This window comes from Hipposideros armiger, unplaced genomic scaffold, assembly GCF_001890085.2.
Source record: "Hipposideros armiger isolate ML-2016 unplaced genomic scaffold, ASM189008v1 scaffold_304, whole genome shotgun sequence".
Lineage (NCBI taxonomy): Eukaryota > Metazoa > Chordata > Mammalia > Chiroptera > Hipposideridae > Hipposideros > Hipposideros armiger.
The window spans coordinates 707,758-735,704 of NW_017731654.1; the positions used below are offsets into that span (position 1 = coordinate 707,758).

General features: G+C 52.7%; 3 protein-coding genes across 4 annotated transcripts in view; 1 reads left to right on the plus strand and 2 right to left on the minus strand.

The window, feature by feature from the left end:
* Positions 1–1,034: 1,034 nt before the first annotated feature.
* Positions 1,035–9,822, minus strand: AIPL1 (AIP like 1 HSP90 co-chaperone). 2 transcript variants are annotated; one of them, XM_019659809.1, is made up of 6 exons: positions 9,642–9,818; positions 8,861–9,040; positions 3,394–3,582; positions 2,286–2,462; positions 2,033–2,174; positions 1,057–1,274 (listed from the first exon to the last, which is right to left on the minus strand). In XM_019659809.1, the coding sequence occupies exons 1-6, from the start codon at positions 9,735–9,737 to the stop codon at positions 1,072–1,074; spliced, it is 987 nt and encodes a 328-aa protein (XP_019515354.1). In that variant the 5' UTR covers positions 9,738–9,818; the 3' UTR covers positions 1,057–1,071. The 2 variants fall into 2 exon arrangements, with proteins under 2 accessions (XP_019515355.1, XP_019515354.1); XM_019659810.1 differs by lacking the exon at positions 8,861–9,040 and having other exon boundaries at positions 1,035–1,274; positions 9,642–9,822.
* Positions 9,823–14,858: 5,036 nt separating this feature from the next.
* Positions 14,859–20,088, plus strand: PIMREG (PICALM interacting mitotic regulator). Its single transcript, XM_019659875.1, has 6 exons — positions 14,859–14,908; positions 15,440–15,747; positions 17,402–17,697; positions 18,189–18,284; positions 18,912–18,961; positions 19,308–20,088. Exons 2-5 carry the CDS (start codon positions 15,475–15,477, stop codon positions 18,943–18,945), a joined length of 699 nt encoding a protein of 232 aa, XP_019515420.1. The 5' UTR covers positions 14,859–14,908; positions 15,440–15,474; the 3' UTR covers positions 18,946–18,961; positions 19,308–20,088.
* Positions 20,089–20,160: 72 nt separating this feature from the next.
* PITPNM3 (PITPNM family member 3) overlaps positions 20,161–27,947 on the minus strand; it is an 89,155-nt gene continuing 81,368 nt past the window's right edge. Inside the window, exons 17-18 of the mRNA XM_019659812.1 lie at positions 25,790–25,908; positions 20,161–24,325 (exon numbers count right to left, since the gene is read on the minus strand). Coding sequence (XP_019515357.1) covers positions 24,004–24,325; positions 25,790–25,908 — 441 coding nt within the window. The 3' untranslated portion in view covers positions 20,161–24,003. The remainder of the gene's footprint in view (positions 24,326–25,789; positions 25,909–27,947) is intronic.

Genomic DNA, 27,947 nt, shown 5'->3' on the forward strand with positions numbered 1-27,947 from the left:
CTTTTCTGGCAGTGAAAATTAACCTCGAGCCACACTCGGGATTACCGCCAGGGTAGCTAGTGCCGCAAAAGCAGGGAAGAAAGAAAAAAAATAAAACACTCCTCCATTAAAATATACGCTGCCACTCCCGATGGAAGGACATCCTCAATCTGTGGCCTGGGGTCATACATTTGGAACCAAAGAAGAAGAAACGCAATCACAGTCCCTCTGGGGAGTCCCTTCAGGAAAATACACTCCCAGAGCCATTTCACGTAAATGCCATTTATTGATTTTCAAATTTTGGAGTCAACCTTTGGACAAAGCAGAGAAGACTGAATATTGGTGACAGACAGAACATAGATGTTAACAAGCCAGGACGGTGGAAAAGTGAAGGTACTTCAGACCAGGTAGGAGGGAAGTGGGGGTTGAGGGTAAGGGTCCCAGTGCTGTCACTCTCATCTACTATACAGAAGAGAGACAACGGGATTTGCTAGAGAGTTCTGGACAAAGTGGATAAAGTTACAAAAATAACCAAGCAAAGAACCAAAAATATCACTACCCAAAATTGAGAGAATGGGAAGGAAGGAAGGAAGGAAGGAAGGAAGGAAGCATCGAAGCATTGAATTCTCATTTTTTGTTGACATGGGCTAAAAATGACACAAGGAGAAACTGTGATTTAAAGATATTAGTTGCAGATAGAGAAAACTACGAAAAGAGTAAAACACAGGGTTTAACTGCTGGCTCTGGGCTAAAAAAATAGGAGGCAGATGTAGGGCAGGAAACTTTTGCTTTTATTCATAAGCTCTTCTGTGCGCTTTGGTTTCTTTGGGTTTTTGGTTTATTTGTTTTTTTGTTTTGGGGTGTTTTTTTGTTGTTGTGGTTTTTTACCATGGGCATGTATTATTTTGATTTAAAGAATTAATTTTAAGTTTTAAGGAGTGACACCGAAATCCTGGCCAACTGAGCTAGAAATGGCCAGGCCATCTGCTGGCTGCCCAGTGCCCACCTGTCTGGTGAGGTGGTGGGCGCCCTGGTGGGAGACAGGGACCGGGAAGCCGAAGACGCAGGCGGAAAAGGCCCAGCGCACGCGCTTTAGCCCAGCATGTGCCGGCAGCGAAGCCGCTCCTCCTCGCGTTTCTCCTCCAAGCGGCCAGCCAGCAGCCTCAGCTCCCTGTGCACCGCCTTTCTCATGGAGGGCTCCAGCTCCAGCACCTTCTCCAGGTCTGCCTTGGCCTCCGTCTCGTTCCACACCTCTGCGTGAGCCCGGGCCCGCACATAGTAGGCCTTCACAATGCCTGCGGAGAGGATGGAGCTGGACCCGCTGCCCAGTCCCAGAGGCAGCCCCCACCCACTGGGCCTTACCAGCTTACAAAATCCTTAGCCTTGACCGTGAGCCTTAACTTCTCTGTACTAGCTGAGCCTGTGTCCGCAACTGTGAAATGGGGATGACACTAATAACAGCAGTTGCTACTCTTCACCCTTGTGCAAACCCTTCCAAGGCCTCATAACTAATTTTATATGCACAACTTTCTATTCTTTTTCTTAATAGAAGCTCCCCAAAGGGCGAACGCTTCAGGCCCTATCTTTGCACCTATCCCATATGGTTATTATGCCGATTAAATGACAGGACAAACAGAGCATTTAGTGCCTGGTGCACAGTAAGTGTTTGATGTTGTTGTTAACGTTATTGAAATACCATTGTCACCTATGGTTACTGTTGTCCTGCCATACCCATATATCACAGATACTAGTATTTACTTAATAGTGTTCTCTATATTAATGGCCCCCTTTAAAAAAAAAACAAAACCTGTTTACTGATCCACACCATCACAGGCTTGTCAAACTCCTTATATATTTGTCCTAATTCACATTAAAACACCTCTGCAAGAAGCATTGCTTGTCCATCACCTGTCATATGGGTACAGGCTTGGGAAACCCTGCTGGGTGGAAGCAAGGTTTGGCGCCCTGGCAGCGTCAGAAGAGGCGTGTATGGAGGTGTGGGTGCCTCTGCCGCCGTGGGCCGGACCCGACCCCCACCGGACCACCCACCCACCTGGGTGGTGCCGAAGGATGTCACTGGTGTGCTCCAGCACCTCGTAGTACGCCTCCCTCTTCAGGAGGCACTGGCAGTAGTTGAGGATGAGGGTGTTGATCATCTTTTCCAGCTTCAGCCACTGCACCTCCCAGGGCTTCTCCTACCCGTGGAGAAAGGTCTACTGTGAGCTCAGGCTGTGGCCTGACACCCCTCCTCCCCCACGGCCCTGACCCAGGCAAGGCTGCTCCCCCGATGTCGGGCAGCTTCCCACCTTGGTCTGCAGGTTCCGCAGACAGACGATGGCTTCCTGGTACTTGGTGGAGGCCTCCTCGTAGCGGCCCAGCTTGAAGAGCCGGTTTCCTTCTCCATGCAGAATGGGCACCGCCTGCATCTTCTCTGAGTTGCTCAGGTTCCAGGTCTCTCTCTGGTATTCACTCGGGGCCTCCACCTGGCCCAAGAGCTGCAGGTTAGCAAGGTGGGGCCCCAGGTGCCTGCACCCTAGCAGGTAGGGACCCCAGCACGCCTCACTGAAGTCAGCTCTGCATTCTCCACAGTGAGGTTCCACCAGCACAATCATGCTTGCCAATCAAACACATATAAATGCGAAGGAAGCAACAAGGTTCCAGGATCCCCACCCTAAATCAGCGCCTTTGTGCAAATTAGGAAAAGACACCACGTTGTCAACACACTTTACTTCCAATATTCAGAAAATTGCCATAATATTCATGTAATTAGAACAAGACACTTAATTGCCATCTGCTGAAAAATGGTCATCATAAAGTACAAATATACAATGTCTATAAATAAGCATCTTAGAGGTGATGCCCTTGTTTGGTGTAGAACTGTTCAAACAGGCCCTTTGGTAACAGTTTTCTTATTTGTTTGTTTTCGTTCACATAGCCCTCAGGCTGAGCCTCAGCCTCGGCCATCACTGAGTCTCTCACCACCCCGTAAACACGGGCTAACAGTCACTCTGGGTCAGGGAGTGTGGATAGTTCCAGGTTGCCTCTTCTACGGTTAGAGAACCACAAACCACCAGGACTGAAAATGAGGATATAATTCTAAACTTTTGAAAACAGAAATGGAAGTAGAGAACCAATAGAAGTAAAATGCCTCCAAAATGACATTTTTTTAAAACATTGGTCCCAAATGGGCTTTTCTCTTGGAAAAGGCAAAAGTATCTTTTGGGGGAAGGGGTTCAAATTCCAATTTTCCTTTGGTTTATGAACCCTTTCTTGTTCTTTAAAGAGAAAATGGGTGATGGCTAATGACTGGTGGTGTTGGGCTCCCATGATGCCCATTGGCCCTGGTCTCTCTCTGATGCTGAGACAGCTTTCTCCCCTCCCCTCCCACCCTTCTCCTCCCCGCCAGCGTCCCACCTGTAGCAGCTCAATCACGAAGATCAGAGGCTGTGGCTCCTTCTGCAGCTCGTCCAGGTCCTCGTAGCCCAGCGTGTGGTAGGCAAACATGTTGGCCAGCCCGCATGTGTGCACGTGCCACTCGGTGGGGTCCTTGCCGTCTGTCATCTGACGCAGGCTCCGGGACAGGATGGGGTAGACCCCCGTGTGCTGTGGGAAAGACAGGCAGATGGCATTGGGGTTGTCTTCTCAGAGCTAACTGGACATTAGAGTCCCCACTCTGAGCCCCGCCAGCAGGAATCCTGCTGCCCCACTACACCTGCACCATGGCTATGACCAGCTATTGCCCCCAACATACCCCCACTAATAGCTGCAGGTCATTTTGCGCTAGGCAAAGTGCTCTACATCTGTTAGCTCCTTTAGTTCTCAAGATGACCCAACAAGGGAAGCACTTTCACAGATGAGGAAACTGGACCCCAGAGAGGTTAAGTAACTTGCTTAAGGTCACACAGCTAGGAAATGACAGAGCCTGGATTTAAACCCGGCTCCAGAGGCCACGCTCTAGCCACAATGCCATGCTGCCTCTTGCTGGCCCTTGTAGTCAACTCTAATGAGTTTCTCTCCCAAGGAGACCCTGAGTCCATAGAGCCTGTGACTCACAGGGAGAGAAGTGTGGAGAGCACGGGGAGGAGCGGGGCTCTGGGGCCTGAGAGGGCTGAGCTGGCGTCTGACAGTGCTGCTGATGAGCAGTGAGCCCAGATCACCACCCCTCTCTGAGCTCTGGTCCCCTGGGCTGCACCTATCTAGTAGTAGGGCTGTGGTTAGGATTAAATGAGATGGTACAGATATAGGTCCAGCTCACCACAGCCTCCACCTCGGGGAGCTGGGAATTTCACCTCGAGGTGGAAGAGGGCTAGGGAAATCAGCCTCTCTGCCTCAGGCCAAGCCTGTGCCATTCTGAACCTCAGCGGCCCCATCTGTAAGCTGCCCCATCTGAAAGCCCATAAGACGGCCTTTGAGAACCCCTCTCCTTGGGCTGGGTCCTGACATGGCCCACCTCAGGCTCCTGCACGGCCAAGTAAAGACACACTGTTGGGAAGTGAAGGGGCAGAAATGGTTCAGCTTGTCCTCCAAGTCACCAGCATGGGAATGAAGGTCACCCTCTCCCTGCCCCCACCAGCCAGGATCAGCCCCAAATGCCTTAGGCTTCTTTGAGAGGTAACCAGATGGCAGTTAAGCTTGTTGGGATTAAGGCTGAACTATGGGAGGCAGAGGCCCCAGGATTAGCTTGCTACAGGTAAAAGGCCCTCCTGGTCCTGGCATGGCAGCCCCCAGCTCACAGGCTCTGCCTCCTGCTAGTCAACTGTGAGCTGTGGAACCCAGGGTCAGGTGGCTCTTTGGCCATGACCTCAAAGGCTTTGTCCTGCTGAACAGTGCCACCCTAGTGCTGCCAGGGCCTGGTAAGCATGGTGGGCTGTGGGATGCTGCCAAGAGTGGGACAAAATTCCAGGAAAGAAGATAAAGGTGACAGAAGGAACAGAACTCCAGAACCCATCCCCACACGACAGCACCTCAGAGGGCAGAACAGAGTGAAGAGCTCAGCTCTGTGCCCACTTTTGAGGCCCTGCTTGCCCAGCTGCAGGCTAGAGGGGCGGCCAGAGTCACAAGAGGGTCTCTTTGGAGCTAGACTCCAGCCCTTAGAACTCACTCAGCCCATTGGCTTTGACTGGGGCAGGGGGCCCCTGGGAACACTGCCCCTCTCTGGGGCTTCAAGGCCACAGCCTGGTTCTCAGGGGCTATATCTACACTGAAGGTTGCAAACTGGCATGCTGCAGGCCCTCATCAGCTCACCGATTGGTTTGTCTCATCCTTCACATTGTGGGGGTTTTTGTTAATTAGTTGCCAACATTTAAACACAGCGAGTTCACATACTAATGAAGATTTTTGGCTTGTCTCAAAAAGTCAGACTATCCAGCCGCATGGAGTCTCTCTCTTTCACATGACAGCCATCCATGGGAGCTGAGGGTAAGCTGCCCCCTTTTGATGGGGCAGATGATCTCCAGTCAACCAGGGCTCCTGACCCCTTGTGGAATTTGAGTTTGCAGCCCCTGGCCTCACAAGACTGGGCACCTGCAAGAAGCCCCACATAGAAACCAGTGATCTCCCCAGGAAAGGGTGAGGGTAGGGTAGAACAGGGAGGAATACATTTCAGAGCAGAAGGTCCCAGAGCCCCCTGGCTGACCCTGCCTGTCTAGTTTATGGGAGGGGTGGGAGGGGGGAAGCTGCCTGCCCCTGCAGAGACCTAAACTTCAAGGTGATCCCGTGAGGACTGTCCAGGCAGAGGGCTCTGCAAAGAGCTGCTGAGGGGAAACCAGGCCTCCTAAGTCCTTTGTCGAATGAACATGATTGCCCCACTGATTGTGGCGTCTTTCCAAAACTCAAATTCTGAAGTCAAGAGATGCCCCATAGAAGGGAGGGGCCAACTAAATGAACCATGCCAAGCCTTTTCACATTTCCTGGCGTGGAGTGGCGCTGCCTCTCATCCCACTTCTAGACCTGATGAAATCCTAGTCATCCTTCAAGACCCAGCTCAATGTCATCTTCTGACATTGGAAGAAGTCTCCTTAAGGTCCTAAAGCAGTTAGTTGTCTCTCTTCTGTGGCCCTAAAGCACTCTGCCCTCATTTAATGATGTCGTCCCACTAGCTGCCTGCACTGTATTCGCTTAGGTGCCTGCTTCCTCCTCTGGAATGCAAGTTCTTTGAGGGCCAAGGACTTTGCCTGTTTTATTCCTAACCATGCAACACAGGCCAAATCTGGTGCCCAGTAAATATTTTCTAGCTAGATAGATGATAGATGCTTAGTGATGGAAGTCCGAATTATGAATGATATTGGTTGAAAGAAAGAATGGATGAATTGATACCTGGGTGTGTGGATGGATAGAAGGATGGATAAAAGGTGGATGTGTAGGTAGGTAAATGACTCAAGAAGGGGTGCGTGTGAGTGTGTGTGTGTGTGTGTGTGTGTATGCGTGCCATCATACCAGCTGTGGGCTGGTAGATGTTGGGGTGGGCGGGGAGGCCCTACTGGAAAAACTAAGTCACTGTGGTATAAAAGCCTATGAGATGGGCAGTGCACTCATGTGACTATTGATGTGGCCAAAAAAACACAGACACCACAGGAATCAAAGAGCCATGCTTGGGTGCCCGAGTGGCTCAATTGGTTAAGAGCTCGCTCAAGAGTGCGAGCTCTGAGCAACAGGGTTGCCGGTTCAATTCTCGCCTGAGCTGAGCTGCCGCTGAGCTGCCAACAGATGGCAGGATGGCTCAGCAAAAAAAAAAAAGAAAGAAAAAAGAAAAAAGAGCCCTGCCCACATTACGGATACAACAACAGCTTGTGTTTTCACAAACAGCAAATCAATCAACCAAATCAAGAATCTATTGACAGCCTTCTATGCACTCAGCTTTCCTCTATCAGCAAATATGCATATGGATAGGGGGCCCTTGTGGTGACCAAGCCTCTAACATGTGACCTAAATTACAGGTACATATGGGTCTAAAAAGCATAGGAGCTCCTCATTGTAAGAACGTCAATAGATACCACTTCAAGGTAACTGAAACCACAAAGAAGCCAATTTTCTGAAGCCCTGGCTTGGTAAAGGTTGAACATCTTTTTCAAAAATTGAAAACACCAGGATGAAGAATAACACAGGGACTGGTACACAGGAAAGATGTTCAACTAATACAAGTATTTGTTAAGCCAACGAAGAAATGAATAACGCATTGGATGGGATCCCCTAGTGGTAGAAGGTGGCATTGCAGCCTGACACAACCAATGAGAGGAGCAACGCTGGATAAGGAGTGAGGGGACCAGGGACTCCACCCTGATTCTATCCCTTAACTTATTCCACCAAAAGCAAGTTACTTTCCTTCTCTGAGTCTTACATTTCTTCATCAGTAAAACAAGGGAGTTAGTCTCTAATACTCTTCTAGTTCCATATACTAGCCCCTACTTTTCAATTGCCCTGTACCATGATTTGCCCTAGTATCCATCATATCATGCAATCCCACAACAGCTCCTTAACGTAGAAATTTGTTTATTTATAAATGAGTAAATAGATGTCCAGAAAGGAGAAAGGACTTTCCCAGGGTCGCACAGCTAATAAATGACAGTGCAGGTTCAAACTCAGGTCCCTATCTATGTATCTGCCTATCATCGATCTATCTTTCTTTCTTTCTATCTCCCCCAAATTGCCCTTCTGAAAGGTCAGTGGCCCCTGATGAAATAATGAGTCTGGGTATCTGCCATCAATGGCTACTAAATGCATTAGATGGCAGTTAAGGGGGAAGTTTGTAATGGCTGGATCAGGCTGTCAACATCTGAACCCATCAATCAATGAAAGGAAAGCAGACATGGAGTGCCTCCCAATGGGAAACACAGCACAATTTCCAGACAATGCGGGGGGTAGAGGAACATGTTAGACAACTCCACGGTGAAGCAATTAGCAAAATCAGAATATGGGAACTTCTACAGGACGACTGACCCAGTTTCTCCAACAAATCCATGTCAAGGGAAAAAAAAAAGGGAGGTGAGCCCATAGATAAAAGGAGGCGTGAGAGACATATCAACAAACATCTATGCGTGGACTTTGTGTGGATCCTTCTTTGACTAGGCCAGCCAGAAAGAGTAAACGAGGCCACAACTGGAGAAATTTGAACAGTGGCTGGATATTAGTTGGTTTGAAGGAATTATCGGGGTTTGTAAAAGATGTAATAATGATATTGAGGTTATGTTTTTTCTTTAACTGCCTTCTTTTTCTAGACACATATTTTAGTATTTACAGTTGAAATGATGTGGTGTCCGGAACGTACTTTAATCATATGGGATGAGAAATGGGAGGGGATCATGGGGGAAATGAACAAGGTTAGCCATGAGGTGACGGTGGCTATCACTTGGGTGATGAGACCTTGGAAGTCCTGTATACTTTTTATATACGTTTGAAAGTTTCCATAAGAAATGTTTGTGTAAAGGCCAGTGAGTTCTGACATTTCTTTCTGGGCCCCAGAACAAGAAGGCTAATTTGTGCGGGTGATTTGTAAGAGTGCCATAAATGTGAAAACAACTTTGCAATGTGGACAGGAGGAGGAGGAGGGCAGAACAGAGACCAATGGCTGGAAGTCTCCAGGATCTAATAATCCTGTACAAAAGTGAGGCTTGTGAAGTGGGCAGGCTCACTCCTACAGCGCATGGCCCTGCTCCCACGTCCCACCAGCCAGCCACGATACCACGATACCACGATTGTCACTTTAGGGCTTGTTCTTTCGCATGACTCCATCTCCATCTGTATAGTGCCAGGGAGGGAGGGTGCAGGATGGGGCTTGCAGAGTTTTGTTTTAATCCTGCTTTCCGGAAACACAGCAGCCCTGCAAAATGGATGGGGCGGGCTGTATAAGGCAAATCCAGGGACTGGACCAGCATGGCCTACTTACGATGGTATCACACCAGAACTCAGCCACTTCGCTGACCCGCATGGATGTTAGCAGGATTTCCCAGACCTCCAGCTTGAACATGTTCCCAATGATAATGTGCAGGGGCTGGCCCACCTGCTTGCTGTCATCTATCACCGTCTGCTCCTCGTCACATTTCATGGTGCGGAAATGAAAGGTCACCTGGTCACCAAGAGAGTGGACCCTGGTCTAGACATACCTCCCAAGGCCCAGCAGAAGCCACCCCACTGTCACCAACTCTCAGGGCTGTCCTCAGTAGTCAGCTCATCCAGTCCCAATCAGATGCCTCAGACCCCCAGAACATCCCCATCCTGGCCTGCACTCCCCCAGGGATGAGGAACCCACTTCTTCCTAAAGGACCCCATCCCACTCTTGACCACCCTGTAGGTTAGGATGTCCTTCCTTAAATAAGCCCTAAATCTGAGGCGACAGACCCAGCCGCTCCGTCATCCAGGGAAGCCCACCAGAGACTCGTGGACAAACACCATGACCCCTCGGGGCCCTTCCTTCTTACTCAACATTTGGGGCTCTAGAAAAATTCCCAAAGCCCTTCCCCCACCCCATGCTAAAGTTTACTTTGCCAAGTATCAAAAATGCCCAGTGAATGGGCACCAATTTAGAGCTTCCCAGGTGCCCAAGGGTTGATAATTCCAGGGAGGACCCATCTGGTCATTTTTCGGCAAAGCTGAAGCCTGTTAGCAGTGCCATGTGGCACAGTGGGAACGCAGACCCTATCTGGTCTGGGGGGACGGGCCTCACTCACTCGGGATCCGGTGATGAAGTTTGGGAGCTCCCCCATGCCCCCATGAAGAATGGTTTTCTTGATCCCTTCCACGTTCAGGAGCAGAGCAGCCTCCATGGTTCTGGGTGGAGGAAGACGTCCAGCCTAGACTGAGATAATCTCTCTGGGAAGATGGCGCTCAGGCTGAGACCTGGGATTTGCCCGACCGGGAGGGTGCAAATGAGAGCAGTAAGGAGGGGTAGCGCCCAAAGCCGGCCCCAAGCCACTCGTCGGGGCCACTGCCCGCAGCCTGGCCTTCTGCCCCATCCATCCACCGCTCCTCTCGGGGATGTGAGGCCCGACATTATTACATCAGCTTTAGTTTTGTCCCACCTCAAAAAACGAAGTCAGCTGGAACTTTCTGAAACAAGACAGGGAGAGAACAGGAGAGAGGCCTCAGGCCACCGAAGAGGAAAAGGGAGGGAGACCTGAAGCCCCCTTGCCCTGCCTGGTCCCTGGCGCCTAGTCCCTTTCGACCCCAGGCCAGGGCCCTGCCGCCTTTGCAGTCCTTGCTTTCCTTCTTTCCTACTTCCTCCCGCTCTCCTCCCTAAGCTCTATCTGCCCACAGAGGATGTGATGTGGTAGGAGGGGAGAGCCGCGGGTTTCTGGCTTGGAAGAACACTAAACCAGAGTAAGAGGGAGGGGGCGGGCTTGGGGAAAGTTGGGGAGCCCTCTCCCAGCCCCACTCCCGCCTCCCCTACATGGTCTGGCCGGGGGCAGCAGGGCTCGCCCCTCTCCTCTGGAGGCTCTCAACCCTGTGTCCTGGGACCCAAACAGAGCTGATTCAGGGCATCCAGATCCCCTTTCTGAAGTGAAAAGTCATGTGAACACTTGGCGTTTGGTGCCACCTTGTGGCCAGTTCGAGTTTTTATGCCTTGGCTCCCCTGGGTCTTGGGAGTGAGGAGATTTCCGAAAGCTAGCCACAAAACCGTTCTCTTCCTGACCAGAGACTGACTTGTTACAGAGAGAGGGGACATAAGACCTACCACGAGGAGAGATGAGAACACTGGACTTGGAGCCAGACAGAGCTGCATTCAAAGAGCTGATCCCACCTCTTATTCCCTGATATTGTGGCCTTGGGTGTCTCCTATTCCCAATTCCATTTTCTCAACCGAGACAGGAAAATCGACCTCTCCTGCCTCCCTCTCCTGAAATGTGAGAAGCCTCCTTGGAGCAGTGAGCTGGACCCCAAAACCCAACACCTCTGAAAGTCTCCCATGAGGAGCTGTCAACATAGAGGACCAGCCTGGGCCTAGTGGTCTGAGCCTGGGAACAAAGGCTGGGGCAGCGAATAGGCCCCTGCAGGACCCCTCCCTAAGTAATCCGACCCCCCCACCACCCCCAGGGCCCCGCTCCATTCCTCTCTGGGGGCAGGACATCAGGCTGGAGGAGACAGAGGTGTCCCTCTTCTGTTTCATCCCTTCCCTGGCCTCTAGCCACACAGCAACCTACAGCAGCCTGCATACATAGGAGGTAAAACGGATACTTAGATGATAAAACTACAAAGAAAATAAAAGTGATTACCATGAAGTCCAGGGACGGGTGAGGGAAGGATACTCGGTGGGGTGAGGGTTGCTTCTTCTGGGGTCCTGGTAATGTTCTGTTTCTTCGCTGGGTGATGGTTACATGAATGTTTTCTTTATAGATATTCATTATACTAAGCTTCCTGATTTTGGCACTTTTCTGTCTGTGATGTAATTAACAATGGAAGAAAAAGATATAATCATGTCTCACATTTATACCCTCCCATTGTTTAAATCGCTTCCCTTTATAAAAAGGTCAAAGGACACACAGGGATTGCAGAGTTATGGAGAGGAGGTGGAACTGACAGACTGGGCCTGCGGTTGGTGGGTTGGGAGGTGGAGGACATGAGGGGAAGGGGATGTTGAAGCCGATGCCAGTGGTTTCGCTTTCACTGCTGAGAATAATGAAGTACTCAAGCCACAGCTTCCAGATGGACCCCAGCCACCGCGTGGCCCCCAAACTAACCTCCTAACCGACTTCATTAAAATGTCACTCTAATAACTTCACTCCCCTCTTCAAATTCAGCCAAGGCTTCCCGCTGCCCTCAAGATAAATCCTAAGCTCCTTTCCTGCCAAGGAGCCTTGCAGCTCCTGGCTCTTGCCACCCCAACCCCTGCCCTCTCTGTCTTCCTCTCTGGCGCTGGAACCTGGCATGTTCTGGCCCTCCCAGCATTGGCCTTTGCAGATCCCTCTATCAGACAACCTCGTCCCCTCATTCTGTCCCACTAACTCCTCAGCTAAAGCACCATATGCTAAGGGCAGCCTGCCCTGACCCCCAGCTCCAGTTGGGTTCCTCATCTCCCTTACACACCTTGGTTGCACCCTAGCACTTGGCATTCATGGCATTTTTGCACTGGTGACTGTCTCTTGCTTCCCTCAGACTGACAGTTTCATGAGGCCAAGAAAACTGGTGGAAGCTTTGCTGTTGGACAGGGTGCCCCCAGGGCAGGGCAGGGCAGGAGCTGGACCCCAGAAAGCCTCAGCTTGGAACAACTGGCTGGCTTTCCTTCTTACGAGGAGGTGCTGGAGCCCCTGCAGCCCCCACCCTTCAACTAGGAGTCTGACTACTTCAGCACATCCTCCTTCCCACCCCCTCATTACACCAGTCCCTGAAAGGCAGAGGGAGAGCCTTCTCATTCAGAAGAAAATGTTTTCTCCTTCTCTAGTTGCCATGGAGACTGCTCTTCCTTCACCTGGTCTGCCAGTTACAGTTCTAAGAGAAGGGGTAGGAACACCCCAAGCAGGAAGGGCCTCTTCCTGCATTCACTCATTCATTCCCGGGTGCTTGATGAGGCATGTAATCAAAGGTTAAGCATTCAGGGATGAGAGTCAGACACCCAGGGTTTAAGTCCCAGCTCTGACTCTGTTCCATTCCGGGCAAGACACTTCACCCATCTGAATCTGCTTTCTCATTTGTAATGGGAATAAAAACAGTACCTACTTCACCGAGTTGCTGTGAGGATTAAGGCAGAATAAAGAAATGCACTTAGCACACATGTGGTAAGGGCTGGATAAATATAAGCTGTTTTATCGATGCCCACCACATGCCAGGCATTGTGACAGGCACTGACAGACAACTGTGATGAAACAAGCCAACCTGAGAGACTTTCTAAGTGTTTCACCTTCACTGAGTCTTTCCCACACTTTCAATTTCATTTTTCTAAAAATACCCTTGCTTTCCCCCCTCATATTTCACTGGTAAAAGGTATGAATTAAATTCCCTAATTACAATAACAAATACTACTTACATAAACAGGCTTGGGAACAAACACTTCTGACATTTGGGAAACAGCTCTATTAGGGAACAAGGTGGGTGAACAGGCAAACTGGAGCAGAGAGCCATTGTAAAATAAGTGTAGTGAGCTGTCACCGGCATTAAAAAACAATAAGATCTCAAAGGACATCACACATAGTCAAGTATTGTTTCAGGAAACATTTGTTTCAGTTATACATATGTGTGTGTGCTGGGTTTCTTACCTGGGTACTGGTCCCCTTGATAATCCCTGTGCAGGAAACCCCCCTCACCACCACCACCACACACACACACACACACACACACACACACTCAAACACAAACATACACACTCAGACACACACATTCTTTGCTTGGTTAACTCACTCTCTAGGTCTCAGACCTAAATAACCATTTTTGTGTCATGATTTTCTTTGATTGATGAATTCTTGGTTATTTAACTCATTAATGTCCATCTCTTCCCACACACTAGATGTGAGCTGCATGAGAGTAAGGAATGTTTTGTGGCCCATTTTTAGCAGAATGCTTAATTTATCAGACACCGTTAAGTATTTGGAGAGACATGAGAGAGGGCACATGGGGAAGGAGGAGAGGGCTGGGGGAGACCAAGGAGATGTCCTTTGGGGCGCGTTGGTGTCAGGTGCCTGCAATGCCCAGGAGGAGCTGGGGATCCAGGAGGTGAGTGGATACACCTGTATGGGAAAGGTGCAGAAGGAAGAGAAGCAGTGTGCTGTGGTGGTGCGGCACATGGACTCTGGCCCCAGACTGGCAGAGTTTGAACCCTTGGCCCTGCTACATGTTAACAGGGAAATGTGAGCCCAACCTAACCTGTCTATACCTTGGTCTCCTCATTTAGTCGCAGGCTGAAATGAGGGTCAAATGAGCTCATAATATAAAGTGCTTGGAACACAGATAGCTGGTGCATAGTAAGTGCACCATACGTATTCATGGTTCTCACTGTCCTGTGTGGGGGGATGGGGTGGGCTGGGGGGCAGTAACTGAGGCCACAGAAGTGGGTGAGATCACCCAGAGATGAAGAAGAGGCTACGGACAGAGCTTCAAGGAGCCCATCAGCAAGAGTGGCCAGAGAGGTAGAGAGAGAGAGAGAGAGAGAGAGAGAGAGAGAGAGAGAGAGAGAGAGAGAGAGAGAGAGACCAGATGAGGGTGGCAGCAAGGAAACAGAGGAGTGGAGTGGCCAGCTCTGCTTTGAGGTCCAGTAAAGGAGGGGAAGTGGAGGCAGTTTCTGATGGCATATTTTCTAGCTTGTTTGGATGCTAAGGGGAGGGGAACATTCAACTGAAAAGGGGGGTGTTCAATGGAGGGGGTGGTGTGGGAGGAGCGGGGGAGCTTAATTGAAGGAGAGCAGGAGGTGTACTAGATCTGTCCGCTCTTCTAGGATGGGTTTTCTCCGGGGCAGAGCGTGGGTGAACACAGAAGGCAGAGGGCCAAGAGGGAAGTTTGAAACAAAACATCCGCGGGAACCCAGGCCCTGCGTTCTTTGTGACAAAATCACTGAGACCTCCTGGCGGTATGGGAGGGATCCCTCGGAGCCCTAGAGGCCGCCTTCGCCCCGCCCAATCAGACCAGCCTGAATCCTTTATAGTTTGAAAAGACGCTCCGGCGGCCGGGGGCTGGGCGTCCCGGAGGTGGAGCAGGGGCCTGGCTGGCGGGCAGTGGCGGATTCCCTTGGTGGCGCGGGCGGGACCTGCAGATACAAAGGGGAAGCATCGCTGGGCGCCCAGGCCTGTGGGGGTCCTGAGGGATGAATGGGGACGGTCGGACCAATCCGAGAGCAGAATTCACAGCCGCTAGAGCAGAGGGCCAATAGGATCCCCCGCGCGACAGTGACTCAGGGAATTGGCCAATCAGGTGTGAGCACAGGGTCAGGGGCGGACCCGCGCGGAGTTTCAAATCAGCTGGGATGGGCCAGGAGCATCTGTGCTCGGCTTCTGGTCTACGCCGGGGCTGTTGGGTGAGTGTGTGCCGGGGCGTTGTGGGTCTTCTGTTCAGAAGGGACCTGGGCCCCGGGGGAAGCGTGGAGGTCTAGTTAGGACGGGCACGCAGGTGGGGTGTCTGGGTATTGCAAGGTGGAAATCGGGGGATCTGGTCAGCCGGTCGGGGTCTGGGCAGGAGCGCGTTGACTCAGGGCGAGTTTGTGAAAGAGCTGCAGGTCGTCGTGCCCTGGGCCCAGTGCTGAGGCTCGACGAGGGCCGCTCCTGACTCTGCCTCCCTCCCTGCTTGAGGCGACAGTGGAGAGGAGGCTGAGATGAAAAGACAGCTGCAGCCAGGAAATGCTGACCAGCCTTGTTCAGCCTCTGCCCTCTTCTGGGCCTCGCTGACCTCCCTTTCAGGAAACACCCTCCTCTCCGCAGCCACAGTTGCCAAGTGCCTCCACCCCAAGGCAGGAGCCTGCATCCCATCTCTCCCCCTATACCCAGGGTTTCTGTGGAGCCTGAGAATGGGATGGAGGATGCCTTGCTGACCTGCCTTTTGACCTCCCCAGGGGCTGGTAAACAGAACAGACTCTTGGCCAGGCAGATGGCCTCTCGATGGCCAAGCGTGGGGGTCTCCATGCGCAGGAGATCTCTCCAGGACCACAAGCAGCTGGAGGAGAACGAGGTGCTGGAGACCTCCAGCAGGGCCCTGGGCTCCCTCTGCAGACAGTTCCAACGGAGGCTGCCCCTGACAGCAGTCAGCCTCAACCTGGGGGCAGGCCCCTCCTGGAAACGCCTGAAAACCCCAGAACCAGGGCAGCAGGGCCTCCAGGCTGCAGCTCACTCAGCTAAAAATGCCTTTGGTGCCATGTCACAGGTAACGCTGACCATGTCCAGGTATGGAGGGCTTCTTTGGTGCCAGACAACTGCTGCCCTAAGGAGTCCCCAAGAATACTGACTCCATGAAGGCAATAACTTCGATTTGTTCATTGCTGTGTCCCCAGCACCCAAATAGTTGCTGGCACATAGTAGGTGCTCAACAAATAATTGAGTGAGTGAATGAAAACAGTGTCGTGGAAGAAACATCCTCACAATATGAGATGGTAGAGCTGTATGTATTGTGATGGGAAATTGCAAGCAAGCAGCTAATGGTGGGGGTAAACCAGAAACAAGTGTAGCTGGTGAAGGCTTTCCAGAGAAGGTGATTCCATGGAACTCACACAGGAAAGGGGAAGAATGAGGAGTGTATAAGGCAGGCGAAATAGTGCGAGTCCAGACCCAGAGCTGAGGAGGAGCAAGATGCTGAAGAGAGATGGCAAGAGCTTAGTCTGGGTATGGCGTGAGGACAGAGAGCAAGGCGGGGCAGTGAAAGGGGGGGTCTAGTGTGCTGAAGGTGTTGAGATGCTCCCAAAAGCCAGTGGGAAGAATTTACAAGAGTAGGAATCAGGTCCGATTAGCACATTAGAACTTATTCTTTAGCTACTTGAAGGAAAAGGGATTAGAAACAGATTCTCCCATGAGGGGGGTCTGGGGTCTGGCTTTGCAGAGAAGTGAACAACTTCAAGAGCTACTTGAAAGGTAGATGTGAGAGGGTTTGGTAGCAGATGAGATGTATGGGCAGAAAGATGTCACATATGTTGGGTGTGAGGTGCCTGTGGGCCTTCCGGATGGATGTGTCTTCAAATCTGGAGATGGAGATGTACGGAGGTTCATCTAGAAAGGATAGAGGCCATGACAGTGAATAGACCTCCAAGGAGAGAAGTGGGGGTGGGAGGAAGTTCTCCTTGGGGTCTTATTGAGAATCTGAAGACGTGGGAGGGGGAAGCTGTTTCTGAACTCTTTGCAGAGAGGTCTCTAAACCAAATGTTAATCCTTGTCTGGAAGAGCCCTGTGATTGTTTTATTCCCAGGGATCAGAGATGAAACAAGGTAGCCTGCCCAAGGTCACATAACTCACCAAATGTAACTCGAGCTTGCTCTAAGCTCTGGACTCTCAAGGCAAAGACAGTCTAGCTGAGGAAGAGCCTTCACGGTCATCCCCCAGCTGGTGTGAAAGACAAGAATTAGGTCTTGATCCTGTGGGCAATGAGGAGCAATAGAAGGGTATGGATCAGAACTGCCCTTGGGAAGGATCTCTGCCCCAAGGTGGAGGATGGATTAGAGTGAGTGAGACCAGAGGCAGGGAGACAGACTATCTCACAGTACCCTGGGGGGTAAGCTTTGCCCTTGAGTCTCTGGGTCAATCTGTGTTCTGAAAGGGTTTGGACTTAGGCGAATAAAGGTTCAATGAGCCAGTGGTTCTGCTGCTGACCACTGCACTCATAGCCGCGACCTCTGAGCCGGGTCCCTGCAGTGGATTCATGCCACATGGTATCACCCGTTTCCCTTACCCTAGACCCCTAATCCCTGACACTAAAAGCTGCCTTTGTGTGTAGGACAGCTGATAGGTGGAGGGGTCGGAGGTATGGCTTGGAGATTGGGGTGGCTCACCCTTGGTTTGTCTGTGCTCACCTTTTTATGTACCAATCTCAGCGAATCCAGGAGTCCTACCAAAGTGGCACCAAGTGGCTGGTGGAAAACCAGGTGAAAGCCAGGAGGAGGAAGAGAGAAGCACCGAAGGGCAGTAGCCCCCCAGCTCGCAGCCTGAACCACAGGAGCACCCACCTGTCTGGAACCGCCCCTGCTCACTCAATCCTGGGCCCCTGGGAGAGGGAGCGTCACCACCTCTCCACCCAGATGGGCTCTCGTGCTCACCCACTTCGGCGGTCCAGGAGGGAGGCTGCCTTCCGGAGCCCCTACTCCTCTACAGAGCCCCTCTGCTCCCCCAGGCAAGTAGAAGAGCGTCTTGCCTCCAAAACACTAATGGGCCCCCGGAGCTTCTGAGCCCCTCCTGGGGCTCCCTGGAAGCAGGGGCGCCCTATGCTTAATCACGTCTATATCCAGACCCAGCTCTGTCCATCCCCCACTAGTTGGGGAATCTGGGAAAGTCCTTCAGGAAAGATGGAGCCTTAGTTTCCCATCTGTAAAAGGAAGAAGTGAGCCCAAAAGCCAGATTTTAAGCCATCTGGAAGCTGATACTCAAGTGGGGAATAGCAGGGCTTTTTTTGTAAGAGCACCTGCCCTTAACCTTGGCCTCATGAGCCTTGACCCACCTGTTCTCTGCCAGCTGCTCCAAGTCACTCTGATGTCACTTCCTGGAGTGAGGGTCTGGGGTGATGACCAGCCCCCACTGGCCCCAGGCTGCAGTGCTGGGTGGGAGGGGTTCCTGCCATAGGCTTTCAACTAGTCACTGGTGCCTGGGGCTTTTCCTTCTGTCCAGTGAGTCTGACAGCGACCTGGAGCCTGTGGGGGCAGGAATCCAGCATCTCCAGAAGCTGTCCCAAGAGCTGGATGAGGCCATTGTGGCCGAAGAGAGGTGAGTTGGCATCCCATGCTTCAAAGTGAAGTGGCTGGGAGGGTCCCCCTGGAGTCATGCCATCTTTTAGGCAGGCCTCTGGTTCTGGCTCTGGCCCGCTGTGTGACCATGGCCAGTCCCTCCTCTTCTCTGAGCCTCGGACTCCTCTTCTGCAACATGAGAGGGGATGAAAGACCTAGACTGGGGCAGTGATTAAGGATGCACCCTGGATGTCCATGGGCCCCTGGGCCTTGGGCCCTCATATTTGTCCATCACCTGAAACCTCACCAGGCTGGGTATCTGGTTCCTGAAAGAACTGCCCTCCTTCCAACACTCCCCATGGCTCCCCTGTGCCCTGCCTGCCCATAGAACTGGGAAAAGTTACGTGGCTGCTATGCAGTTCCTGATCTGTCTGCTCAGAACCCCATCTTGGGGGCAGGGCCTGGGCCTGGAGCTGCCCTAACTTGGGGCCATGCTTCTTGGCTGTGATGGGCTCTTAGGCGGGCCCCTGCCAGTTCTGACTATATGCCAAGTGGGCCACCTTGCCACCATGTTGCCAGGTCTGGTCTTGTCTAGTCCAGACTGGTAGGGGCCCTCAGAGCCTGCAGTGCCCAATGGCATCTGTCTCTCCTACCTTCCCATCTCTAGCAGCGATATGACTATGTCTCTCCTTCGTGATTGAGGATCGTGCCCTTCAGGTAATGCCCCCCTCCCTCCCGAGCATCTTTCTCAGTGTCCCCCTCCTCCGCCTCCTCCCTGTCCTGTATGAGCACTCACGCATACTTGGAGGCATGTTAAAGAACTGAGTCTTTTCTGGAAAAACCCACAGAACTGATGGGCCCTGCAAAGTAGCAAGTGTGCAGTCTTCCTACATGCTCGGAGCCAGAGCTGCTGAGCTCACTGATTGCATCACAAACTGAGCATACTGGGACCCCAAGTAGCTAGAGCCACCTTCCAGCTCCTCATTTGCAGGGGCGGCCTACAGTTTTCAAGCTTGCCCTGCTTGAGCACAGTGAAGTGCTTGAAGGGAGCTCTTTCTTACAGGAAAGAAACCATACCTGTCTCCCACGCCCCCCGCACCCAGGATCTGTGCCTCCCCATGAGTTCCTGGAAGAAGCCCCTTGTCCACTGCTAACAAGGAAACGACTAACAAAGGGCCCAGGTAGGGGCTGCTCTGGGCCTCTGCTCTCCTGCTCCAGCTACACCTGAACCTGCCAGTGACTGCCTGCCACAGCCCGAGAATGACTCAGGAAGACCTGGGAGGGTGGGAGCACTGCCCATCCTACTCCCCTTGTGGGCTTTGAAACACACCCCACACTTGAGCCTTGTGTTTGCCTCGTTTACAACATGAAGCAGACTCCAGAAGACACTTGAGAGCACTGACCTGTGCACGCAGGAGGCGGGCAGGGGGGTCTGCAAAGAGTCACCTCCTGTGTCGCCAAGTGCCTAGGCTCTTGGGAACCAGCTCCCGTCCCTGCTCTGGAAGATGGGTTGGGAGGGATTTCCAGGCTCTGAGACCCTGGGCCCTCAAGTGCTTATTTATATTCTCAGCACAGGGCACTGTGGGTGTGCAGGGAGGGGCAGCACTGCTCAGCAGCAATTTCTGCCCTTCGTAAATTATTTAAGAAATCTGCTTTGTCATTTTATTCGAAAGAAACCAGTGTGTAACTTTCTTAGATAACGTGGCTTTTTCATAATAAAGACTCCCTTTCTGTATCTGACATCTCTTCTCTGTCACCGCTGTCTCCCATGCCTCTCTGAGCCATAGGTCTGTGGTTTGGAGCCAGGTTTTTTTTTTCCCTTCACTCACCCCCACTCCGAGCCAGTCTGCCCCCAGCTCAGGGAGAACAGGAGCAACGGGAAAGTTTTCTCAGCTTCGTTCAGAGCAAAGCACATGTTAAAGGCAAATAAGGTTTTTATTTAAGTGACAACATTTGAGAGTTAAAAACCAGCTCACATCAAAATCAAGACCAGTTGTAAAAATCTTGTAACTCCGTAATGCTGTTTTTGTCTTGTTAGAAATCTGATATTTTACATTTTCTTTTCTAACGGATTTTGTACAAGGCAGCCATGAGGAATATAATAAACCTTTTTCACCACAGAACCATCCACCACAGATAATACTGAGTTACACACTGAGAAACAGTCAGACCACGGACAAGATCAGACAGGCTGTCACCACCAAGTAAACAAATAGAAAAGGACAGCGGGATCCGAGGGTGGGGGTCCCATGAGTGAGCTGCCCTCCTGTCCTGCCCCTCTTTGGTGTCACCTGCCTCTCCTTGTCCCAACAAGAGTGGTATCCAACTGATATTTCTCCCAACCACTCTGCTGGTTCCTCAGCAAGGAGAACAGGGCCCAGACCAGGCCTACGTGCTTGGACTTAACCCTAACTATGATTTTTAAGAAAGTTTCCCCAAGCCCAGAGGGAGCAGAAGGAAGAAGGTGACTTTTCTTTTGGCTGAGCCAAAGAGAATAGGTTTCAGAGCACTTGGCACCCAAACCCCCGGGATTCCGCGGGAAAGTTGGTTATTTAAGGCGGGGTCAGCTGCGAGGCTTCTCCGCAGTCAGGGCACCCCTCCTGGGCAGGGCTGCACCTAGGCTGGGTGTGAGAGTGTCCATGCAAAACTGTGCCACCTCTGGACTCTGCCTCCAGTCCAACTTTCATTTAAAAATTGGTGACACATTTTGTCTGCCGGACACTTCTGGGTGTGGGTATGGGCTCCAGAGTGGTAAAAGGAGTTTGTTTAAAAGCCATGAGACCCAGCCTCCCCTCTTTCAGAGAGCCTACCCCCTAGTAATCTCTGAACTACTGGGGTTCAAACATGTTTGTTTTCTCTGGCTCAGTATCCAGGCAGCAGGGCCATTCATCCAAATGCATGAAACGTCTCCTTTTTAAAAAAAAAATATTTTGCAGAGCCTAAGGGAGGAGTTGAGCACTTAAAAAAAAAAAAAACCATGATGCCAGAAGAGCGGGCCCCAGCTTCGGGTGCACCCTGAACCCCCAACGGGGCAAACGGAGAGGAAGGCGGCAGGCAGGCCCTCGGTCAGGACAGCCACCAAACTGGAAGGAACAAACATGCCACATGAGAAACAGGGAGCTTTGGTCAGGCGGGAAGATCTGTTTTCCAGCTCCCAAGGAGCAAGCACACCGGAAGCAGGAAGAATTCTCTAGAAAACAGCCAGACATGGGTCACAGAACTACTCGGGGAGAGGCAGCGGCCCCCCTCCAGAGAACAGCACGACTTGGTTCTTTGTTTTTCTCCAATGTAACTGGACAGACAAAACTGAACAAACCACTAGTAGAGAAAGTGCATATTGGTTACAGAGTTGCCGGGAAAGCATTACTGAAACCTTCATTGTCTGAGTCTGGACACTCACTACACAGAACCCCACATATAGGCGGTCACACACCAACTAAAGCTGCTAGAGCATGTGCTCACAGTATCTCACTGTACATTTTCAGCATCTCAAGTGTGAGTCCTCAGAGCCCCAATCCGGAGCTCTGGGAAGGCAGGGGTAGCGGCTCTCCTGCTGGGTCCTGCATCCCTAGAACCACAGAACCCTGCTCAGGTGGACTCCGAATTCCCCCAGGGTCCCGCCCAGCATGCTTTTCTCTCTCCTGCTCCAAGCCTGGAGTTCTCAGAAAGGGCAGAGGGAATCGAACTTGGGGAGAAGTATCTCACGATAATTACTGTATCATTTGAAAGTAATACATCAGTGGCTTCTCCAAAAAAGGAGACGGTAGAGTTTCTGAGAATCAGACCAAGTCTGCCCAAATTTAACTCAGGGTATATTTGGGGAAGGAAGGGAAGGATTAGGGTTGAGGCAGCTATGCCACATGAGCTGGTACCTTATGGAGAGCCATGAAAGGTGACATGTGAAAGGAAGGATGTGAACTGCCAGGAGGCAGGACCAGAGAGGAAGCTGAGGGTGCTCACCCCTCCGCAGCAGACTTGCCAGCAGCAGCTCAGTGCTGCTTAAATGCATATGCAGGGCTGAAAGTGGAGCACAGAGCTGAGACACAGGTGGGGCGGATGCGGCAGGAACTGGCAGGCTGGAGAAGACGCGTTTCTAGTGGAGACAGCAAGGGTGGGGGCTGGGAGCCTGGACCCCCCCTCCAGCCCCAATAGGGTGCCCAATTTGCCGGTGGTGCCAACCGCCCCCACCAGCAGCTGCGGTCTGGGAGGACACTGGCCACATGGGAAGTGCAAGAGGTAGACAATGAGTAGAAGCAACACTGAGCTGCCACAGGTGCCTTGCTGTGTATACATTAGTCTGGGCTCTGGGACAGAGCCCTGGCTGAAAGAGCTGGGCCGGCCTCAGTGACAGCCCACAGGGGCTCCGACGCAAGCCCTGGCGGCCCCACGTGGCAGGTGTGAGCCTGGGCCAGAGAGCAGGGGGAGCGTGCAGGAGACCAATGCTCAGGCCAGTGGCCCAGCACATGACCCAGGAGGAAGTTATGGGCACCAAACCAAGCTGAGTGGTAGGGGGAAGGGAAGAGAATACAACAGTTTGAGCCAAAACTACATGAATCCCCAGAACTCTGGGATCTCAGCTCATGCCTTTCAGGGGCCAAAAGGGAGAATCAGTCTGGGCAGAACTGGGGAGGAGGAGTCAGATCAGTGCCCTCTGGGAAGATGCCTCTGTCCCTGGGACACTGGGTTTGGGTATCAGTGCGAAGCAAATCTCTCCATGGAGGAGGAGGGACCTCTACCGCCCCCACCTACAGGGGCTTCCTTTGAAGTGGGGGGGGGCAATACCTGCTCCCTCCTGGTCCACCAAAGCTCCACTCTCAGACTGCGGGGACGGTATAGATCACTGAGCACTCTGAGGGGTTCTTAGGCCGTAAATGCCTCAGGGGGCAGAAATACGGGACAGCCTAGGAGTCAAAACCTCGCACCAATCTCCAGCTGGTGCAATTGAGATCCCTCAATTACATAAGGCCCAGAGAGGGCAAGCAACTGGCTCAAGGGCTCACAGCCAGCTCAGTGAGGCCAGAGCCCACGGCCAAAGCCTCACAGGGGAGGGCACTAGGCAGGACTCTGGGAAGAGGAACAATTGTCCTCAACTGCCACGAGAGAATGGTGAAGATACAGAGGACAAGAAGGGAGATGTGAACAGGTGCAGGAGGACAGACCGTCAGCACCAGACCCTGCCCCCAAGGGCTATGGACAGACACCTGAACATAGGATGGGTCCAGGGGACATCTTCTCACTCCCCCAAAGTGGCCACTTCGTCATAAGAGAGCCAGGCTCAAGATGGTAACCCAGGATGTCACAGGGAGGGCAGGCACGAATGCCACGTGCTCCTCCACCAGGTAGCCCAGGAGCTGTACCTGCCAGCGACTGTCTATCTCTGGTCTGGCGGCTTCTCCCTTTAGGGCCTGCCTAGCATTGCTGCAGAAGCCTCAGGAACTCAGAAAGATGATCGACTTTGTCAAACACTCCAGCTCCGGGCATGCCTGCCCCCAGGATTAAACAGACATCAACCCTGACTTGGGCTTGAAGTCGGAGGCACGGGGGAGGCAGCAGCAGCTGTGCTGAGACCCCGGATCTCAGCCCCCTTACAGCCTAGGGAGTCCCAAGGCCGGGCAGGGTCCCTCCCCCTTGTGGTCAGACACTGCTGGACAGACACGGGAGGGAAAAAGCAGGAAAACGCCTGTGTCGGGGAGAAGGCAGCGCTCCAGTCCCCGCAGGCAGCCTGGTAGGGCCCCCCTGCTCCGCGCATAGCCCAGCCCTCAGGGCACCGACTCAAACTTGGGGGGCCCACGCGCCCAGCTGAGCGTGGGCAGGGACCGCTCGTGGTCCTTGTCGGACTCGGGCTGGCTCTGGGCCCTCTCGGGCTTGGGGTTGGCGGGTGGGTCCGGCTGCTGCACCGACATGGTCCTGCGCAGGTGGTTGCGCTTCCGCAGGAAGTCGGGCTGTGCGTGCAGGCCGAAGCTGCCCTTGCGCAGGACCATGCGTGAGTTGTTCTTCTTGGGGCGTGAGCGGTGGCTGGCCTCCAGTGCGGCCAGGTGTGCGGCGTAGCCTTCACTCAGGAACTGCGGAGGGCACAGGCGTTAGGCCGGCAGGGCAGGGCAGACCCCTAGTCCTGCCCCCGGCCCCCCAGCATCATCCTCCCCCCACCAACCCTTGACACCGGGGCTCCAGCTTCTCCGTAGAATTCGGAAAATGGGAAGCTCTGGAGGTTCCACAGAGAAGCTCAGTACCATTCAAGGTCCCCCATCCTGCTTTGGACCACTGAGCGCTTCTGTCTGGACGCCTGGGTCACTGGAGAGGGTCCTCTAGATGCTTGATGGGGGCGAAACTCCCATCTTCATCACTTACACTAAAATCCCCAAATATAAGCCTCTCCCATCATCCACCTCCCGACAGCGTCATTTTCTGACACCCCCCGCCCCCGGGCCTAGCTAGCTGCCCTTGCCAATCCCCCCACTGTGTCCTCAGCTTGCTACTCCAAATGTGGTCCCTGGACCAGCAGCAGCACCTGGACCCTTGTTAGGCAGACTCTCAGGCCCCATCCGAGGCCCCCAGAATCAGAATATGCATTTAAACAAGAGTCTCACGTGATCTGTGTGTGCATCTAGAGTTTGAGAGCAGCACTGCTCTACCTGTCCCCACTCTGAGGTCCCTCCACCTTCCGACCACCTGCTGTCAGACACCTCACACTCAACGTGCCCCAAAAGGAGATCACCCCCTTCCCTTCCATTTGCTCCTTCCATCTGCTTCTCATTCCAATAATGGCGCCCGGTTACCAAGCTAGAAATGGCCACCATCCTTGGCTTCCCCTTTCCTTCATCTCGCACATCTGATCCATGACCAAGTCCAATCCATCGTGCCTAGAAATGCCTCTCAGACCCCTTGCCTTCTCTCCTCCCTACCACCGCCCTGCCTCTGCTCCCCTCCCTTTCCTCCATCTGCCTTCCACCTGCAGCTGGAGGGATCTCTCTGAATCACAGACTCACTCAGGGGAGTTCAAGTCCCAACTTGGCAAGGCACACAGACCCCAGAGAAAGCACTGCCACACCAGCCCCCTCTCCTCCCTCCCTCCCACAGCACACTCAGCCAGGCTGAGTCACTTGCCGTTCCCAGAATATACATATTCTCTGTCATCTCCTGACCTTTTCCTTTTGCTGCTGCCCCTGTCACAAACGTTCCTCCAACCTCGGGCCCTTCCTGGACAATTCCTTCAAACTCCTGAAAACCAGCCTTGTCCCGAGTACAGCTTAGCTGCTCCTGGCTGGGGCCCTGCAAGTCTCTGAGCTCCCCGTCTTTTATCGTGGCTCTTGCCACACTGCACTGTTATTGTCTGCAAATTTTTCTATCTCCCCACTAGACTGGATGGCATGACATCCAATTCCACTGGGGACTCTCCCCTGCTCCCAACACAGGGCCTGGTCAGAGGCAGGTGCCCAGCAGTATTTGTTGAATGAATGAATAAATGAGCAAATGAAGGAATGAACAAATAAAGGAATGAACCACCTACTCCCCCCTACCCTTTTGCCACCCCTCCCCAGGCCCTACCTCTGGTACTTCTTGGTGGGCCGGCCCACAATGAAGATCTGGGAGGACGGCAGGCCCAGCACGCTGTAGACAGAGATGTCCTTCGTGGAGCCATAGGCAGCGCTGATTTTGATGAAGCACTGAAACACAGGGCAGCTCATGGAGGGAGAGCGGGGCCCTGTGAAACCATTCCCCAGAGGATTCCTAGACCTCCCCCAGGAGCCCTTGCTGAGGGCTCCCTGTATCTGCACACCGATGGACTGCAAGTCATGGGTTCACCCTGCAGTGGCCTCCCTTTCCAGCCGCCACCCTGCACCCAGGCCTGATACAGGGCTTTTGCGGGTCAAGTCACAAGCTCACAATTTGCTGACCCCACTCGGTCAGCATTATGCATAGATTACGTAACAACCAGCAAAGCTCCTTTGCTTGTGGACAAGGAAATTACGGGCCAGGACTGCAGCCAGTTCTGTCTGGCCTCTGACCCTGTACCATCCACATGGCATCAGACGACGACACACCATTTGGCCACTCCCCAGCGCTGACTGGTCTCTCCAGAAGCCTCATCCCAGTTAACAGAAGTGCCCAGCTCCTCCTCACTCCAGGGTCACCTGCAGATCGTCACCCACCTCACCAGGATGAAAGCACCCGCTCCTTTGAGGTACTCACCATCCTACTGCTCCTCATGTTGTTGAGTCTCTCATTAATGTCATCTTTTCTCCCACCCCACCCTCCCTCCAAGCTCACTGAGACTTTTGGTTGAAGGCCACACAGCTTTCCTTCCTCCTAGGGCCGCCATCACTGGAATGACCTCCTGTCCATGTGGATGACCTGCCAACCACCTGAGCCTCTGCATGTCTTGCCTTTTTTAAGGTCGGTGGTGGTTACCTCCGGGACTGAACCCAGAATTGCCCCCTCTGAACTCAGAATGCCTGCATTCCCCCCCAGGTTTCCTACAGCCTTTCCAGCCTCAGGCACACCCTCATCCTCTGCAAACCCCTCCGGCCTCCCCCCCTCCTCGCCCCTGTAGCCTCCCTGTGTTCTCTGGGCACCACCTTGGATTCTCTGGCCTCACATCCTCCTCCCACACCCGCCTGGCCACACCTCAGCCTGGAATTTCTTCACACCCACCTTCTCCATTTCTATCCGCTGGCTGCTGAGAGCTGCTGGAGAAACAAAACCGTGCAGCTCTGGCCCCACATATTCTTTCTGCCCTACCACCCCCCCAACCCCCCAAAAAATTCTCCCAATTTCTACTTCTCTCCCTGAGTTTCCACCCAGTCCTGCGGGTGACTTTGTTTTGGGCGTCGAACCAAAGAGAGGGCTTCCTCCGCCCACCCGGCCCCTCTCCTTATTCACTGGTTTATTCCCAACCCGCCTTTAGATCAAAGGAAGGAGCAGCCTCTTTGTCCCACCCTGTCCCACCTCCTGATACACACAGGCTCACTCCTGCAACTTCAATCCAGCAAGTGCACTCCCTTCTGCACTACCCATTGGAGCCAAGACCCACCTTCTCGGCTCCTCACCCCACCACTTTTGCCCCCTTGACTCTCTGAGGTGTCCCTTCCTCACTGAGGTCATCAGTGTCCAGTTTTCATCATGAGGACATTTCTCACCAAACCACACCTCTTCCCAAGAAGGACACGCTCTCCTTGAAACCCTCTCTTCCCTGACACCAGGAAGCTTCTCTCTCCTGACCCCTTCCCCATCTGGCTCTCTCCTCTTCCTGCTCTCAGGGGGCCCAGCACAGCTTCTTCTCACCCCCTCCCATGGCTTCTCTGACCTGCTGGTGTCCCACGGCTATACCAGTCTCGACATGTCCACCAATGAGCTCATCTTCTTCCAGCCTGGTCCTCTTCTGTGTCCCCTCTTGTTTCATTCATTCATTCATTCTAACATTTATGGAATGCCTACAGTGTGCCATGATTGCCCCAGATGCCAGAGACATATTGGTGAGAAAATAGACACAAGCTCTGCCTCCATGGAGACCACGGTCTGGTTAGTAGTAACTGAGTCCCTTCTGGGCACTCAGGAAGGACATCTGAGAGCTCCTCACTCCTTCCATCCAACCATCACTGACTCCTGACAATTCTACCTCCTGAATCACCAATGCCTTTTTCTCCATCCATGGCCCCCACCTGGATTCTGGTCTTCCTGTCTCTTGTTTGGGCAACAGCCTCCT